The sequence below is a fragment of the Canis lupus genome, chromosome 3, assembly GCF_011100685.1.
Source record: "Canis lupus familiaris isolate Mischka breed German Shepherd chromosome 3, alternate assembly UU_Cfam_GSD_1.0, whole genome shotgun sequence".
In the NCBI taxonomy this organism is placed as follows: domain Eukaryota; kingdom Metazoa; phylum Chordata; class Mammalia; order Carnivora; family Canidae; genus Canis; species Canis lupus.
In genome coordinates this window covers 14174229-14192155 of record NC_049224.1, presented here as the reverse complement: position 1 = coordinate 14192155, position 17927 = coordinate 14174229, and the positions used below count along the sequence as shown (strand labels likewise).

The 17927-nt window shown below is 38.1% G+C and overlaps 1 protein-coding gene across 1 annotated transcript in view; it reads left to right on the top strand.

Annotated features, from left to right (window-relative positions):
* The window catches only part of FAM81B (family with sequence similarity 81 member B), a 54857-nt gene that overhangs the window by 19257 nt on the left and 17673 nt on the right, over positions 1–17927 (top strand). The window contains exons 5-6 of the mRNA XM_038532319.1: positions 3816–3934; positions 11888–12017. Of these exons, the coding sequence (XP_038388247.1) occupies positions 3816–3934; positions 11888–12017 (249 nt within the window). The remainder of the gene's footprint in view (positions 1–3815; positions 3935–11887; positions 12018–17927) is intronic.

The following is a 17927-nucleotide window of genomic DNA, read 5'->3' as shown; positions in this document are numbered from 1 at the left end:
CAGGTCAGCCCATTGCAGATTGACCAGCAAGATAGGTTCTAGTGAGCTGAAACTTGACTTGGGCCTTTGAAAAGAATGAAAAAAAAAATTGTTTTTATCAACCATAATTGCAACAGTTAAGTTGCTTGGTCCTTTTTATAATCAAATTATTTGGCTTGCAAGCTGGTAACTAATTACAAACTTTAAAAGTAATTTAAACTCAAGAAAAGGGAATGTTATGTATAGCATTGCTTTCTTGGATTTTTTTTTCCCCCTTCAACTTATAAAAGCAATTCTTTTTCATTAGAATCATTTTGAAAGCTTAGAAAAAAATTTTAAAACTGGGGCGGGGGAGGTGGTGGGCAGGGATTCTCATCATTCCACCAGCAAATGACCATTTCTACAAACACCCAGAGTCATTTCCCTCAAATCCTTCCATTTAGAAAGCTGAGACTACATTTGTAAGCCCAATCTTTAATATAAAATTATATCATAAACTCTAACATGTCATTAAAGGTCTTTGCATGGTGCATATACCATGATTTGCTAAATCATTATCTTAATATTAAAATATCTTTGTGCATTAATGTATGTCTGTATTTGGCTTATTTCCACAGTATATATTCTTAGAAGTGAAACTCCAGGGTGTGAACACTGAAAGCTCTTGATGCGTGCTGCCAAGCTGGTTTCCGGAAAGTTTATGCTTACTTACACTTCCATTAGCATTACATGAGAATGCTTTTTTCACTGCACCCATGGCAGCATTGTGATTTATTATTTTAACTTTGCTAATTTGATGGGATAGAAATGAGATCTTTCTCTTTTTCTCACTTTTTAAAAGTGACTATAACAATTTGCATTTTCTCTGTCAGTCATCCATTAATGTCTTTTACCAATTTATCTTTGGAGATAAATCTTTTATCTTTTAGTACTTTTTAATTTTTATCAATTTGATGAAATGTTTTATTAAGGATAATAGCTGGTGGTGCCCTGGTAAATGTTTAACAGTCCAGCAATCAAATACCTTCTGGAGAATAAAAACTTGATTTGTAATGTTTGCCTATTTCCATGGTGTTAATGCTCTCATTGGGATTGATTTCAAACACCAAAACACCAAACACAAAGATGGGAAAAGATAGGCATAATTGGCTTTCGCCAAGAAGTGTATGTTGGTTGTAGCACAGAACTGAAATCCTGGGCAATAATGTCTGTTATGTTTTTCCAGTTTGTTGTTTATATCTTAGTTATACTTACAATGTATCTATTAAGTTTAAGTTTATAAGGTTAAACATTCCAATATTTTGCTCTGTGATTTCTCTCATTTTTAAGAAGTGAAATTTCTTCATTTAGAACTAAAATAATTACCTCTGCTATGTTATTTTTATGGTTTAGCTTTTTTAAGAAAAGTTTTTTTATGTATTAAAAGTTATTTCATTCATTCATTCATTCATTCATTTATTTGAGAGAGAGAGAGAGAGAAAGCCAGAGAGCATAAGCAAAGGGAATGGCAGAGGGAGAGCGAGAAGCAGGCTCCCCTCAAAGCAGGGAGCCCCATGCAGGGCTCAATCCCAGACCCCAGGATTATGACCTGAGCCAAAGGCAGACACTTAACCTTCTGAGCCACCCAGCAACCCCATGGTTTAAGTTAATATTTTAAATCTATTTTTCTAAAATCTATATTGATGTGTTATGAGATAAAGATCTAAATTAATTCTGAATAAATAACCAGAGATCCCAACACCATTTGTGAAATTCCTCCCCCACTGCTTTGTGAGCCTCTGGTATAGCGTATCTCTTTCTTAGATTTACCAAGATCTTCACTACATTACATTGATCTATTTAGGTATGCATATTTATTTAGCTACATTGATTCATTTATCCTTATCGCATATATTTTAGTGTTTAGTAGGACAAGTTCCCTCTCATCACAAGTCTTTACCAAAACAAAGCAAAACAACATCTATCACTAGGGTCTACATATCTGTCTCTCCTCTCTCTCCAGTGATTCACGTGTTGAAATCTAACGTCCAATGTGATGGTATTAGGAGGTGGGGTCTCGTGACTAGGACTAGGGCCCTTCTAAAAAAGACCCCACAGATCTCTCTAACCCCTTCCACCACATGAGAACACAGTAAGAAATAGGCAGTCTGCAACCAGCGAGGGCTCTCACCCAGAACAGGACCATGCTGACATTCTGACCTTGGACTTCAGCCTCCAGAACTGTGAGAAATAAACTTCTGTTCTTTATTAGCTACCCAGTCTGTAGTATTTTGTTAGAGCAACCTGAACAGACTGAGAGACCTACAGGCAAGCAAAAAACAAATGAAAACAAAACTCTAGCTAGTGTTCTTAATATTTCTATGTTTTCAGTTAAAATTTTATTTGCCTTTGGGTTGTCTCAACCTGCCAGTTTACAAATGAGAAAGAGCCTGTATATGATCTTTAAAATTTCTAACTTTCATTTGCTACAAATATCCCTCTTTTCCTCAAAAAATTCATAAATGTGGGTTCCTGGGTGGTTGAGCATCTGCCTTCAGCTCAGGGCATGATCCTGGAGTCCCAGTATCGAGTCCTACATCGGGCTCCTTGCATGGAACCTGCTGCCCCCCCCCCCCCCCGTGTCTCTCATTAATAAATAAAATCTTAAAAAAAATTCATGAACGTAATTTAAACATAGTTCAGGCCTTGGTCAAATATAGCAACTAAAATGTTTTCCCAAATCGTGAACTTAACTTTTTCTTTATGAATAGATACAAATTATGTCATGTATCTCCGCTTTACATTAGAATTTGTTTGAATGTCAAGATAGAATTTTTTTCTATGGACCAGCAGAGTTTTTCTTTTCTTTTTAAATTAATATTTACTTATGAGTCTGGAGAAATTTTAAACTAATATTCTTGGAACCACCAGCCTGGTAGTGTATAAGACAGGCTTCTCTATTTCAGAATACCAAGAATTACTGAAGCTATGACTAAGGATACACAGGGGAAAAATGTGAACCCACTTCAGGCCATAAATCCTCTGTGTTCTCTAAAACACTGAGAAAATAAACCTTTTTTCACTCCGAGTGAAACAGTCTGATTCACATTTGCTTTTGTTAGTTGTATTAAATTCACTGTGCTTCTGAGTCAATCTATAAAGTCAATCAGGGTCTTCCCTGATACCATATGAAAGATCCCTTTTTCTAAACCTACCACCAATTCTGAAATAGGTTTTTGTGAAAAGCTTTTGTATCAGTGATGGCCAAATGGAAACCGATAGCTATAAGAGCACAGTAAGTATGTTTTATTTGGCCCATATCATGTTTATAAAAGATTTTGACTAAGATGTCTGTACTTAAAAATTGAAAGATTTAGGGGTGATTGGGTGGCTCAGTCAGTTAAGCTTCCAACTGGGTTTCAGCTCTAGTCATGGTCTTGGGGTTGGGGGATCAGGCCTGCATTGGGCTCCATGCTCAGTGGTAAGTCTGCTTGGGATCTTTTCTCTCCCTCTGCGCCTCCCCTCATTCATGCTTGTGCTTGCTCACTCTCACTCTCTCTGAAATAAACAGATATTTTTTAAAAATGGAAAGATTTAACGTAAAATCTATATTTGGACTGGTGTTGAAACTCTGTTGAGCCATTATTCCTACCTGGCAACCATCTGCTGGAATCAGGCCATCACCGCCTCCCTCAGATAAGGCAGGGACACCGCCTTATCTGACATAAGACTCTCTCACTCATTTATATTATCAGCCTAATCAGGAAAATCATTCGATTTTGCAACCTCTGCTTTAAACCATATTTTCTTATCATGTGTGATGGGAAATTAATGGGAATTTATACTCAAAATTACAGATTTTGGAAGACCAAATAAGAGCTCGAGACCAGGCGGCCACAGGAACTAATTTTGCAGTACAGGAGCTAAACACCAAACACCTTCAAGGAGTTGGAGATCTTCGAGGAAGAGTAGCCAGGTGAGAAGAAGCATCTAACAGTCAGTTCTTGCCCACTGAATTCTTATTCCCGAACAAGTTCCATACACTAGAAAAGTAGATATTGTTTTTACATTAGGCTAAACTATCAGGTGGTAGTTGAGAAAGTATAGGATAAAATTTGAAAGCCTTATTCCACCTGTGAGACTCAAGGGGTCTTATAAAAGACCCCTTATATACAACGTCCAGTTTGGTTCCATCTGAAAGTGACAAGAATCATCTTGTCTATAAAGCCCTCGAGTGTCCAAATGCCAACATCTATACAAAGACATGGCCTCACAGCCACAAACAAAATCCCCAAATGTGTCAAATTCTAACAATTAAAACATTTAAAATATATAAGATTGACATATAAAAGTCTAACAAAAGAGACTTACTTTAAAATGGATAAAATTTTGAGTAACATCTTTCATATGATATTTCCAAATCAAAAGAATTAATGCTATGTGGGTTAGCAAAAATCTGTGGGTGTTGACAAGACAATGGCAGGACCATTCTAGTAGGCCTATCAAAGATCACTTGTGAATCACTGACTTAGACACCTTTGCAACTCTACGTCTTCCACCAGCACCTCATTCTTCTCTCCTGGAATACCTTGTTAATCTGCTCTGAAATGTTAGTGACCACATAAGAATTAGGTGATAAACTTCTTTTAGACAGTCTACAACAAAAAATGTGTTAAGCTACATGCTGTATGCCATATAACCGTATGCCCAGACAGTGTGCTAGCGTTCAGAGATTCAATACATGGTTCCCTTCCAATTTGCCAAAACCCCAGGTTTATGTTTACCTGGGAAAAAAAACTCCAAATATAAGAAATTAGATGAACACTACAATGAGAGCCTGTGGTGCCATGGGAACACCCAAATCAGACTGAGGCATAGGGAAGTCTTCCTGGAGGAGGTAACAGTTGAGATGAGTTTTGAAGGATCCATAGCTAGTTAGCTGGACAAGGAAAGATGGAAAATGCACTTCATTTAGGAGGAATAATATGTGCAAAATACATGAGGGATGAATTACTGTGGCATGTTCAAGGGGCTACTCGTGAGAAGGGTGTTTTAGTTTTGGTATTTTGGGGTTTGCATTTAGGAAGAGGTGGGAGATGAACCTCACAAATGGTCTAGGTTAGAGGCTGAGGAGTCTTGTGGGCCACAGTAAGAAGTTTGAACTTTAAGTAGAACATTATAAATAACCATGGGAATATTTTAAGTAAGGGGGTGACATATTTAGCAACACTCTCTAGTAGCTGAATTGCTGGGGTGTGGAAAGGAAGGTGAAAATGAAAGGAAGGCTACTGCAGCAATCAAAGTGACAAATGTGAAAGGCTTCAACTAAAGCACTAGCCATGAAAGGCCAGAGCAGGTAACAGACATTAGGAAAACAATCTATAGGAATAGTACCTATGTGTATACACACAGGTATGCGATTATATTATTTATAAATATATGTTTATACATCAAAATATACAAAATTCTATATTTCATTATATAGTGTTTGATACACATAAAGGACATTTTATAATATCTGGATAAGTCATGAAGCAAGATAATAAAACAAACACTAGCAAACCCACAATCATACTTAGATGTGCCATGATTTCACAAAGATAAATGCCAAACTTTTGTTTTGCATAAAACTTGGAATTTGGTTTCATTTGGTGGTATGTTGATGACGCCCCAACTATTTTTTTCTGCGAACTGCTTACAAACCTACTATACTATTTTTGTCAATCTTGCCTTACATATAAGATTTAAATGAAACCAAGACATGAGTGGAATACTATCAAGAACAAGATGTGCAATTCTTTTTGCTCTGCTTCAGTTTATTTTTTTTTGTCTTTCTTAAAAACAAAAATTATATTTGAAGTCTATACATGATGACTTAATAGATACATGTGCATACTAAAATGGTTACTATAGTCAAGCTAATTAATATATCTTCTCACATAGTTACTATCTTGTGTGTGTGATAAGAGCATTTAAAATCTACATTCTTAGCATATTTCCATTCTTCAACACAATATTATTAACTATAGTCATCTCTAGGTATATTTTTCCTACCTAAATATAACTTTGTACTCGTCAACCGACGTTTCCACATTTCCTCCACCTCCTCACACTGGATAACCACCATTCTACTCTCTGCTTTTATGTATTTGACTTTTTCAGATTCTATATAAGATCCTGTGGTTTTTTTCTTTCTGCACCTACCTTAATTAACTTAGCATAATGTCCTCCGGCTTCATTCACGTATTCGCGAATGGCAATATCCCCCCCCCCCTTTTTTTTTTTTTATTTATGATAGTCACAGAGAGAGAGAGAGAGGCAGAGACACAGGCAGAGGGAGAAGCAGGCTCCATGCACCGGGAGCCCGAAGTGGGATTCGATCCCGGGTCTCCAGGATCGCACCCTGGGCCAAAGGCAGGCGCCAAACCACTGCGCCACCCAGGGATCCCCCAATATCCCCTTTTTTGAGTCTAAATAATTATTAAAATGTGTGTGTGCTTGTGTGGGTATTTCACAATTTCTTTATCCATTCATCTGTCAACAGACATATTTTGGCTATTGTGAATATTGCTGCAATGAGCGTGGGAGTGCAGATATTTCTTCCAAGTACTGACTTCATTTCCTTTGGATATAGATCCAGAAGAGGGGTTGATGGATGATGTCAGAGTTTTATTTTCAGTTTTCTGAAGAACCTTCATCCTGTTTTCTATAATGGCTCTACCGATCTATATTCTTACCAACACTATACAAGGATTTCCTTTTCTCCACATACTAGTCACCATTTGTTATCTTTTTATTACTTTGATAATAGCCATCCTAACAGGTGTAAGATGGTATCTCCTTGTGGTTTTGATTTATAGTCTGCTGATGATCAGTGATGTTGGGGACCTCTTCACATACTTGCTGGTCATTTGTATGTCATCTTTGGATAAATGTCTATTCAGAACCTTTGTCCATTTTTTTTTTTTTTTTGGTCCCAAAGGACTTGCAAATGAGCCCATCAGCTCTCAGAGCTGGGTGATTTGGAAGCCAGTCTTTCCAGTGGCAGCTGTAAAAGTCGGGGTGCTAGATGTGTGGTCCAAACCCTTCACTCCTCAGGGAGAAGCTGGGATTTCAGGGTCCCCTCCCAATTGTAAGGAAGGCACTGTGCCAAGAAGGTTTACAGCATAAATGTGTCAGCTTTTCCTATTCACTTCAATTTGGGTATTTTCTTACTTGCCTGTTATGTAGGAGTCTTTAAATTAGTTTCTGGAATTTTCTCAGAGGAAACTGATCAGTGTATAGCTATTTATTTGGTGCATTCACAGGGGGAGGAGAAACCAAGAGCCTTCTATTCCTCCATTTTATTCTTCAGTTGTTTAATTACCTTCCCCTTGAATCCTACATAGTGATTTTCAGACAAGGATCATAGTTTTTTCCTTGGAATGTCTCTGTTTTATGAAAATTTCTTAAATCTATTTGTTAATTTGAGACAGAATCTGGCTAAAAGCCATAAGACTTAAATTCACTTCCTCTCCTGTTTCGTATATTTTTGTCACATAAGTGACTAATGAACAAGCTGAGACTGAATTAATTACTGTCTTTCCATATATATTGACCTTCATTCCAATTAGTATCTTAGCATAACTGAGATTAAGCTGATTATTTCAACATAATTCCTAACAAACATTTTACAGCTGCATAAATCAAACACAATATCTAATAATGACAATGTGCTTTGAATTTTGTACTTTATTTCTTACTCCAAAACATTGGCAGTTTAAAGGCAAGTGTTTCCAATGACATGAGGTTCTCAAAGTTGTCTGGCCTGCTTTGATACCCTCTTTTCTATTCAGTAGATCATAGTCTCAAGTGCAAATAAGGAAAAGCAAACGTAAAGAATAAGGAAATAAGGAAGTGCAAATAAGGAAAAGCAAATGTAAAGAATACCCACAGGGATGGCTATGATTCACAGTCTGCAGCAGCAGCCAAAGGAGGCCAAACTTCTAGCCACATTTGTCTATTTGGGACCCAAAGGAGAATTTGCTTATGAAAAAATAATGAATTGTGTTGATATGTGATTAAAAGCAGAGGCCATATCCTTTGGAGAAACAATAAAGATACCATAGATATTGTCAACTTCTGAAAAGCTAAGAGTAGGAACTTCTGATTATAATGGTTGAATAAAAATACTTTTACTTCACTTCTTCTCATTGAGACACCTTAAAAGCCAGTTAAAAATAAAAGAAGGGAAACAAAAGCTCCATCTTTAGTAGAACTTGGAAGTCGCCACAACTGCTAACCACAGAGTACACTTCCCAAGTTCTATGGTGTCTGGTCCTCCTCAGATCTTAAACATAATGATTTGCTCCAAATCAAGAGTAATAATCCTAAAAGGCATAGGCCAAATAATTTGTATGGAGCAATATTACCTCAGAGCTCATGTGGGTCATGGGAGAGATAAGAATGTCCCTTTAGAGGTTCAGGTCAGTAACACAGAGCAGTTGGGGAGTGTAGCTGAGGATCCAATCATGTTATTGATCATCCAGGCCCTGGTGCTTGCAAACTGACACCTGAGAGAAATGGGGTGGTGCTATAGGCAGAGGAGGTGGAGGAGGCCTAGAGTGTCACAACAGAGACGGTAGAACTCAATGATTGGCTGTGAAATACAGCAATCTAGTTTTTGAAGAGAAAAATGGGGAAATGGACCCCCCCCCCATTTCACCATCATTCAGAGATGTAAGAGTGATAGTTAGGAAGAATCTAGGCTATGCACAAAAATCACCACCACCACCACGAGACTGACAGAGACAGAAAAACATAAGGCCAATGAACACACCTCAAAGAGAGGAATTGCCCCAAAAAACACACCAAAATTTCTCCTGGTTTCAATGAAGAACAAAAGGAAGAGCTAAAAGAAGATTGCTGAGTGAACAGTCACATGTGGTTTTGTGGTTTTGCTCTTTTCTAAAATCCCACTAAATCTAGCAAAAAAAAAAAAAAAAAAATCTTTCTCTTGAAAATATATCCACAAAGACAGAAGCTATGAGTGTAGAAATCTTGGAACCTAGAAAATAGACAATATGTGTGGAAACGGACTTAGCAGTCCTCATAAAACCAATTTTAAACCTGTGGGATAAGCAGGGAATGATCTGGTTTTACACATTCTCCACAGAATTCTCAAAAGGCATAGGAGTTGGCTGCACCAGAAACCTCTGAAACTGGGGGTGAAGATGGGCACTTGTCTGCAGGGAGGCCTGAGAAGAGCACGGAGAGACAGAGCAAGGAGCCATCTTCAGTTTGTTATTAGCCTTTTTTTAGTTTGTATTGACTTCTAAACTATAGGCATGTTTTAGTTTTATAAAATAAAAATTATTTTTTAAAAAAGGGTTCCCCCCCCCCAAAAAAAGGGTTCCCCCAAAAGAGATTATCACCTAAAAAAACAAGATAGATAAACTGGAGTTGCTCAGGAATAAGGTGGGGGGGGGGGACCCGAAATATTACAGAGATTAAATATGCTTTGGAAGCCCTCCAAATGGAAAAAATACAACTAAAAATAATAATAATTTCTTTAAAAAAAAAAAAGCAAACATGAGCAAACCATACAAAATGAAGAGAAAAAATTTTCGATATAAAAATGGTCGTAAAAAAATGATACCTACAACAGACAAGTAAAACTCATTCAACTTAGACCCTATAGGACTCCCTCAGGAGGAAAGAGAATGGATTCTTCAGGGAAAAATTATGCATGGGTATAAGAGAAGAAAACTTTCTTGAAACAGAGATTTGAATCCATAAATGAGACTGTGAACCCAGAAACATTGCGATGAGAACAATGGAATCAAGAGATCCTGGTCGAAGGATCATCAGAAATAATTACTAGGCAGCCAGGTAGACGAGACAAGTCAGCCTGCGGCCTTAGGCCGGTGGTGGGGTCTTGCGTGGGGACTGGCTACACCCTGTCTATGCATGACCTCCATTCATCCTTAAATAACTCCACTCAGCGACATTTTTCAGGATAGCCATTCATGCTTTTAAAGGTTGAGAAGCAACCCTGGAGACACTATTTATGTCTCTTGTGTCCATGTGTCTGGCGACCCTGGGCTTGTATGGTAGACAAACTGCAGTGACAAACAGTGACCTTGGTCTGTCCTTACTTTTCTCAGTTAAGGAAAACTGAAACTCATAGACCTTAAGAAACTTGTCCCAGGGACGCCTGGGTGGCTCAGTGGTTGAGCGGCTGCCTTTGGCTCAGGTCATGATCCCAGGGTCCTGGGATCGAGTCCTGCATTGGGCTCCCTGGGAGGAGCCTGCTTCTCCCTTTGCTTGTGTCTCTGCCTCTCTCTCTGTGTCTCTCATGAATAAATAAGTAAAATCTTTAAAAAAAAAAGAAAGAAAGAAAGAAAGAAAGAAAGAAAGAAAGAAAGAAAGAAAGAAAGAAAGAAAGAAAGAAGAAAGAAGAAAGAAAGAAAGAAAAGAAGGTTTTCCCAGCTTGCAAAGCTCAAAAGTGGCAGATTCAACGCCAGGTTCCATGTGACACCACAGACCAGTTCTTAACCATTCGGTCTACAAGGTGCAGAGCAGCTGTCTCTGAAGGTCGAACAAGGTGAGAAGTGACAGGGAGCGGTGACAGCAGCAACTGTTTCAATGTAATCTTTAGGGATCTTCATGCAGATCCACGAAACAATATCCTAACTAATGGACAACAGAGCTTGTTTTGACAGCAACAGTTTATACGCACCAAAGTGCTAATGGCTTTTGCCCATGACTTTGGTGCATTCAAGCCAGCTCCCATTTTGATCAGCTTAATTCCAAATTTTTCCTCCCAGCAGTCTCTCCACTCCCACGACTGTCCCCTGGTATCTCTTGAAGGGATTTCTCAGGCAAAATTACCATCTTACTCACTTTTGGCTCAGCTTTGGCACCAAAAATCTGAAAAAACAAATTCATTTCCAGATCCTAAAAAATATTGACAGCTACAAAACAATATTTATAGCACTTAGCATGACAACATGACAATAAGCTTCCTAATAAATATCATTTTAGGACAGTCAAAAGAGTTATTTTATAAAATTACAAACCACAGAGTGATCTCTGATAACTTTGTATAAAGAACAGCATCCTACATCCTATCTTTCGTGCATATAGGACTATATTGAAAGTATAATACAATATGTAACCTGTTGTCTCCCAGGAGAAGCCTTGAGTGGTGATAGTGGGGTGGGGTTCCCTGACAGGCTGGGAAGATGCTTAATCTTCAACTCCAGCCCCATTTCACTAGAATTCCTTCCTTAAGAAAACAAATGCAACTTTATGGGCCAAAACTTCATTCACATGCTAGTGTGAATTGCTTTCATCCTATTATAAGACAATTCTTGACTGAGACCGCTCAAAGAGCTGGATTTTTTATTGGGGCTAAGAGGAGGGGAATTGTTTTTTTGAAGATGGGTTGGAAGATGATGGTGACCTGGGACTCTTTGTAGTCAGAGGAGAAATGACAATCTTGAGATCGATGAAAGAGACTAAATGGGGGAAAGTGATTTCAGAACAGGCAAAAGTTTCAATTTTGTCTACACCACAGGCAGCAGGGAGTATTCCCAACATTAAAATCTACTGGAAAAAAAAAATTAAAAAAAATAAAATCTACTGGAACTCCTGTGATTGAATAAATATATCAGACTGAAAATCTAAAATCCCTCCCATTTTCTCCCCATGCCTTCATCTACTCCAACCCAGTTCTTTGATGTCAATGTATCATTTTCCAACCTGGTTTCTCTCCCATCAGGAAAAGAAGAGAAAAATGAAGATTTCTGCAGTTATTCTACATCTACTAACTCATTATTCAAAGAACTTTAGAACTTTTATCATCAGGTGAATGCACACATCCTACTGTAGTATTAGAAGTGTTTGACCCTATTGATCTCACAACCGATTTTCATCTTGCTGCTAGATGTGACTCCAGCATTGTGAAACTTTCTGGAGACATTCACTTCATCAGGCACGAACACCGGAAAATTGAAAAAACAATTCAAGATTTCATGTCTGCCCTAGAAACTGTTTCTAAGAACTTGGATATGAAGGTAACTGAAATTATTTGGAACTTTTTGCTTGTTTTTTGTTTTTTTAAGATTTTATTTATTCATGAGAGACAGAGAGACACAGGCAGAGGGAGAAGCAGGCTCCCCACAGGGAGCCAAATGCGGACCTCGATCCCAGGACCCCAGGACCACGCCCTGAGCCAAAGGCAGACGCTCAACCACTGAGCCACCCAGGTGTCCCAATATTGGAACTCTTCCCTTATGTGTTATTGCCAGAAGATCATTATAGCTTATCAAAATGCCTAGTCACATGGTAATCTTTCAAAAGAGCTCTTTTCTTCAAAAGAGTTTAAATATGACACTGTCATATTAAAATGTGCCATTAAATATGGCACTGTCAGTTGAATTAATAAATATTTAATGAGCGCCCCCCCCCCCCCCGCCATGTTCTAACACAGCTACCCACTGTAAGCCTGTGCTACTTGATTCCACTGTTGCTGTTATTCCCTTCCTCTCTGGGTTTTCCTCAGATCGTAGAACCAAGGATTATAAGCAAAGCAATATGTCACGGAAGCTATGATTATTAAAGATGTGAGCTAAATGCGAATTGAGTCTGTTAAAGCCCTACAATAGGTTATGTCTCTCACAAAATAACGTACAAATCCATTGGCCTGGTTTAAAAGGCCATCTCTACACGGACCCCTGCTTGTCTCTTCAGTTCACCCCATGTTTTCCTGGCTCACCCTGCACACCCAGTCATACTCAACAACCTGCAGGTAGGTCCCTACTAACTCTAAGATGTTGTGTGGCCTCCATAATATTTGTGCTCTTTTCTGCCTGAAATCCCTCTCCTTTTTCATCTTCCAGTCAATGGCTTAATTAAAGGAGCTAGTGAGAATTCTTCTGTGTCCTTCCTTGTCACATAATTTTATTCATTTATTTCTTTACTTATTTTAGAGAGAGAGCATGAGCAGGAGGTGGGGGTTGGGAGAGACAGAGAGAGAGAGAGAATCTTAAGCAGGCTTCACACTCAGTTCAGAGTCGAGTGTGGGGTTCAATCTCAAGAGCCTGAGATCATGACCTGAGCCAAGATCAAGAGTCAGACACTTAACTGACTGAGTCACCCAGGTGCCCCACTTTCTTGCATATCTTACGTAATGACAAGCACATCTCCTCTGAAGTCATTTGGGCAGAACAAAGTGGAAAGAAATCCTTTGGGAATTGGGGGAGATGAAAGTTCAGTGTTTGATTATTTGTTCATAGGAGCCAGTTTATCAAAAGCAGAAGCTTCACATAGTTTATTGTAGCACCTATGGACTCACCTTGCCCACACCTACACACATCTAAGTCCTAATAGTTTTTTGGTAGATTCTCTTTGTTTTTCAATATATTTAGTCATGGGGCACCTGGGTGGCTCAGATGGTTGAGCATCTGCCTTTGGCTCAGGTCATGATCCCAGGGGGATTGAGCCCCTCGTCGGGCTCCCTGCTCAGTGGGGAGTCTGCTTCTCCCTCTCCCTCTGCCTGCCACTCCCCCTGCTTGTACTCTCTCCCTCTCTCTCAAATAAATCTTTTAAAAAATATTCATTCATATCAACAACAAATCATAACCACTTTATCTGCAGTTTTCTGATTGAAAACCTCAGTACTTTTTTCATAAGGTCATGACCAGAACTTCCAGATCACTGTTAAATAAAGTGTGTTGGTCATAAATGGTCATAATGTGTTGGACTATGAAAAGGTCATAGAGGGCGCCTTCTCCAGTTTCTGACTGTGCTGGGGACATCTTTGTTGTTTGCTGTTGGCCACTGGCTTGATATTTAACCATGCTAAGGAAGTATCAATTTCTACTTACTTCCATTAGTTTTTATTAGTATTTAGTTTTTGTTAGGACTGAATATTTAACTTTATAAATTGCCTTGTAGACATCAACAAATGCCTAAATCATCATATTAGTTGTTTTTTGGTTTGGGTTTTTATTTATTCACTTGTTTACCTCTTTGGATTTCTAATGTCCTAGGCCAATACATTTCCCAATACCGAAACATTCATGCATTTTCTGCCATACAGTCACTGGGTAATCATTAAGCATTTGACTTTGCAGCTAAGTTCAAAAGTGACATTGACTATAGTTCTCCTTAGTTTTGGGGTTTTTTTTAAGGTAATAATATGATATGTATGGTTCACAAACCAAAACTATCTAAGAAAATTTGGGTTGCCAGAGTGGCTCAGTTGGTTAAGTGTCCAACTCTTGATTTTGGTTTGAGTCATGATCTCAAGGTCATGATACTGAGCCCCAAGTTGGGCTCCATAGTCAACAGGGAATCTGCTTGAGATTCTCTCCCACTCCTTCTTCCTCCCCCCTCCCCCACTGTGCCATGACTGTCTCTCAAATAAATACATCTTTTAAAAGAAAGAAAATGTACACTGAGAATTTTCATGGCTACCTCTGTCACCAATTATCACATTCTTTGTTTCCCTCATGAAAACCATTTTTATTATTCTGTTCAAGATTCTTTCAGTATGCCCTTATGCAGATACAAGCAAATGCAACTATAATCTTATTTCCTCCTTTTTATGAAAGAGAGAGTATTTTATATACTACTATACTGCACCTATTTTATTTTTTTAATATCAATTTTACTCAGTTAACATGCAGTACAATATTAGTTTCTGGAGTAGAATTCAGTGATTCATCACTTACATACAACACCCAGTGCTTAATACCCTTCACTCATCTATCCTATCCCCCCACCACCTCCCTCCATCAACCCTCAAATTGTTCCCTAAGAGTCTCTTATGGTTTATTGCCCTCTCTCCCTCCCTCTTCTGCCCTTCCCATACATCCATCTTTTTTCTTTCTTAAATTACACATATGAGCTAAACCATATATTTGTCTTTCTCTAACTTATTTCACTTAGCATAACACACTCTAGCTCCATCCATGTTGTTGCAAATGGCAAGATTTCATTCTTTTTTTTGATGGGTAAGTTATATACATATATGTGTGTGTATATATATATGTGCGTGTACACACACACATCTTTATTCATTCATCAGTCAATGGACATTTGGGCTCTCTCCGTAGTTTGGCTATTGTTGATAATGCTGCTGTAAACAGGGTGCATGTACTCCTTCAAATCTGTATTTTGTTTCCTTTGGGTAAATGGCTAATAGTGCAATTGCTGGGTCATAGGATAGTTCTATTTTTAACTTTCTGAGGAACTTCCATTCTGTTTTCCAGTGGGGTTCCAATTTGCATTCCCACAAACAGTGCAAGAAGGTTCCCCTTTCTCTGCATCCTTGCCAACACCTTTTGTTTCCTGTGTTGCTAATGTTAGCCACTGTGACAGATGTGAGGTGGTATCTCATTGTGGTTTTGAGTTATAGTCCCTCATGAGCAATGTTGAGCATCTTCTCACGTGTCTGTTATTCTTCTGATGTTTTCTTTGGAAAAATGTCTATTCATGTCTTCTGCCCATTTCTTAGCTGGATTATTTTGTTTTTGAGTATTGAGTTCGATAAGTTCTTTATATATTTTTGGATACTAACACTTTACCTGATATGTCATTTACAAATATCTTCTCCCATTCCATATGCTGCCTTGGAGATTTGTTGATTATTTTCTTCAATGTGCAGAAGCTTTTTATCTTAATGAAGTCTCAGTACTTTATTTTTGCCTTTGTTCCCCTTACTTCTGGTAACGTGTCTAGTAAGAATTTGCTACAGCTGAGGTCAAAGAGGTTGCAGCCTGTATTCTCGAATGGAATTTTGATGGATTCCTGTCTCACATTTAGGTTTTTTTTTTTTTCCACTCCTATTTGGAGGTAATATAGGTAATATCTTTTTTCATCCTTTCACTTTACTTATTTTTTTGTATATTTTTTATTGGAGTTCAATTTACCAACATAGAGTATAACACCCAGCGCTCATCCTGTCAAGTGCCCCCCTCAGTGCCCGTCACCCAGTCACCCCGTCCCCCCGCCCACCTCCCTTTCCATGACCCCTTGTTCGTTTCCCAGAGTTCGTTTCTCATGTTCTGTCTCCCTCACTGATATTTCCCACTCATTTTCTCTCCTTTCCCCTTTATTCCTTTTCACTATTTTTTTATATTCCCCAAATGAATGAGACCATATAATGTTCGTCCGTCTCCAATTGACTTACTTCACTCAGCATAATACCCTCCAGTTCCATCCACATCGAAGCAAATGGTAGGTATTCATCCTTTCTAATGGCTGAGTAATATTCCATTGTTTCTATAGGCCACATCTTCTTTATTCATTCATCTGTCAATGGACACTGAGGCTCCTTCCACGGTATAGTTATTGTGGACACTGCTGCTATAAACATTGGGGTGCAGGTGTCTCAGTCTTTCACTGCATCTGTATCTTTGGGGTAAATCCCCAACAGTGCAATTGCTGGGTACATTTAGGTCTTTATCTTACTTTTTCTTAACTAAACAAATATATCCCGGAGATCACCCATATTAGTACATGGAAAGCTTTCTCATTTTTTTTTTTTTTTACAACTGCATACTCTTCCTGTCTATATAATAGCTCATTTTATCAATCTCTCACAGATGGATATTTGAGCTATTTTCAATATTTTTCTCTTTCAAATCAATGCTGCAATGTGTAACCTTGCACTTATGTTTGTGTGTGTGTATGTGTATATAGGTGTGTTTGTAGGATCAACACCCAGATGTGTGATTGCTGGGTCAAAGTACATGTTTATTATTTTGAATGATTTGCACTCTGTGGGGCTTTGACCATATTGCACAGCTCCTGGCAATACGAAAAATGTCCTATGTATCCCCATTGCCTCACCAACAGTGTTGACTTTGAATTTTGTCATTCTTATAGGAAAAAACTATAATCTCTAGGTTTCACTTAGTCTTTCTTAATGTGAGTGAGGTTCATACCTTCAAGAGCTATTTATATTTCTTTTTAACAAGCTATCTGTTCATCTTTTTTATCCATTTCCATATTGTTTTTCTATTTTTCTTTTTTGTCTCAATTTCTAGGAGCTCTTTATATGTTATGGAGATGAGCCTTTCACTATGATAGAGCTGCAAATACATATTCCCAGTTTGTCATCTATCTTTTGACTTTTGGCATGCTTATATTCTCTCTTTGTAGCTAACTTTATCAGTTTTTTCTTTTGTGGCTTCTTTTAAGTCACACTTAGAAAGAAATTCCCCATACAGAGGCCTAAAAGAATTGTTCCTATTTTCTTCTGGCACTTTCATAGCTTTACCATTTATATTTAAATTCTTGACCCATTTGGAGTTTTTCCTAATATTATGCCTTGTTATTTTAATCACTGAGGCCTTACAGTATTTTAATTTAAAAAAAAATATTTTAGAGTGAGAGAGAAAGAGTGAGAGAGAGAGAGAGCATGCATGAGTGGGGGGAAGGGCAGAGGAGAGAATCTGGAGATGCCCTGCTGAGCATGCAGTCCAAAAGCAGAACTACATCTCACCACCCATGAGATCATGACCTGAGCAGAAACCAAGAGATGGATTCTTAACTGAATGAGCAACTCAGGCACCCCAGTATTTTTAATACCTGGTACAGTGAGTCCCTTTTGTTGCTTTCTTTTCTCCCTGTTCTTGGTGATAATTGTTAGTTTTTGCATTTGATTTTAAAATCAGTCTGTCTAGTCCCAGCAATCAACAAACTCAATTTTAATTTGTATTGAAATCATCTTAAGTTTATAAATTTAGAATTGACAGAGTCATAATGCTGAGTCCAAGAACATAGCATGCTTCCTATTTGTGCAGGTTTGCTCTTATTTCAATTAGGAGTAGTTTCAAATTTTCCTCATGTATGCATCTTCAGTGTATTTTGGGATTTTGTTATCTTTTTTTCTTTTTAGTTTATCATAATGGAGTTTCATTATGTCTTCTCACGAATTGTTAGTTGCATATAATGAACGCCATATCAGTTTTATG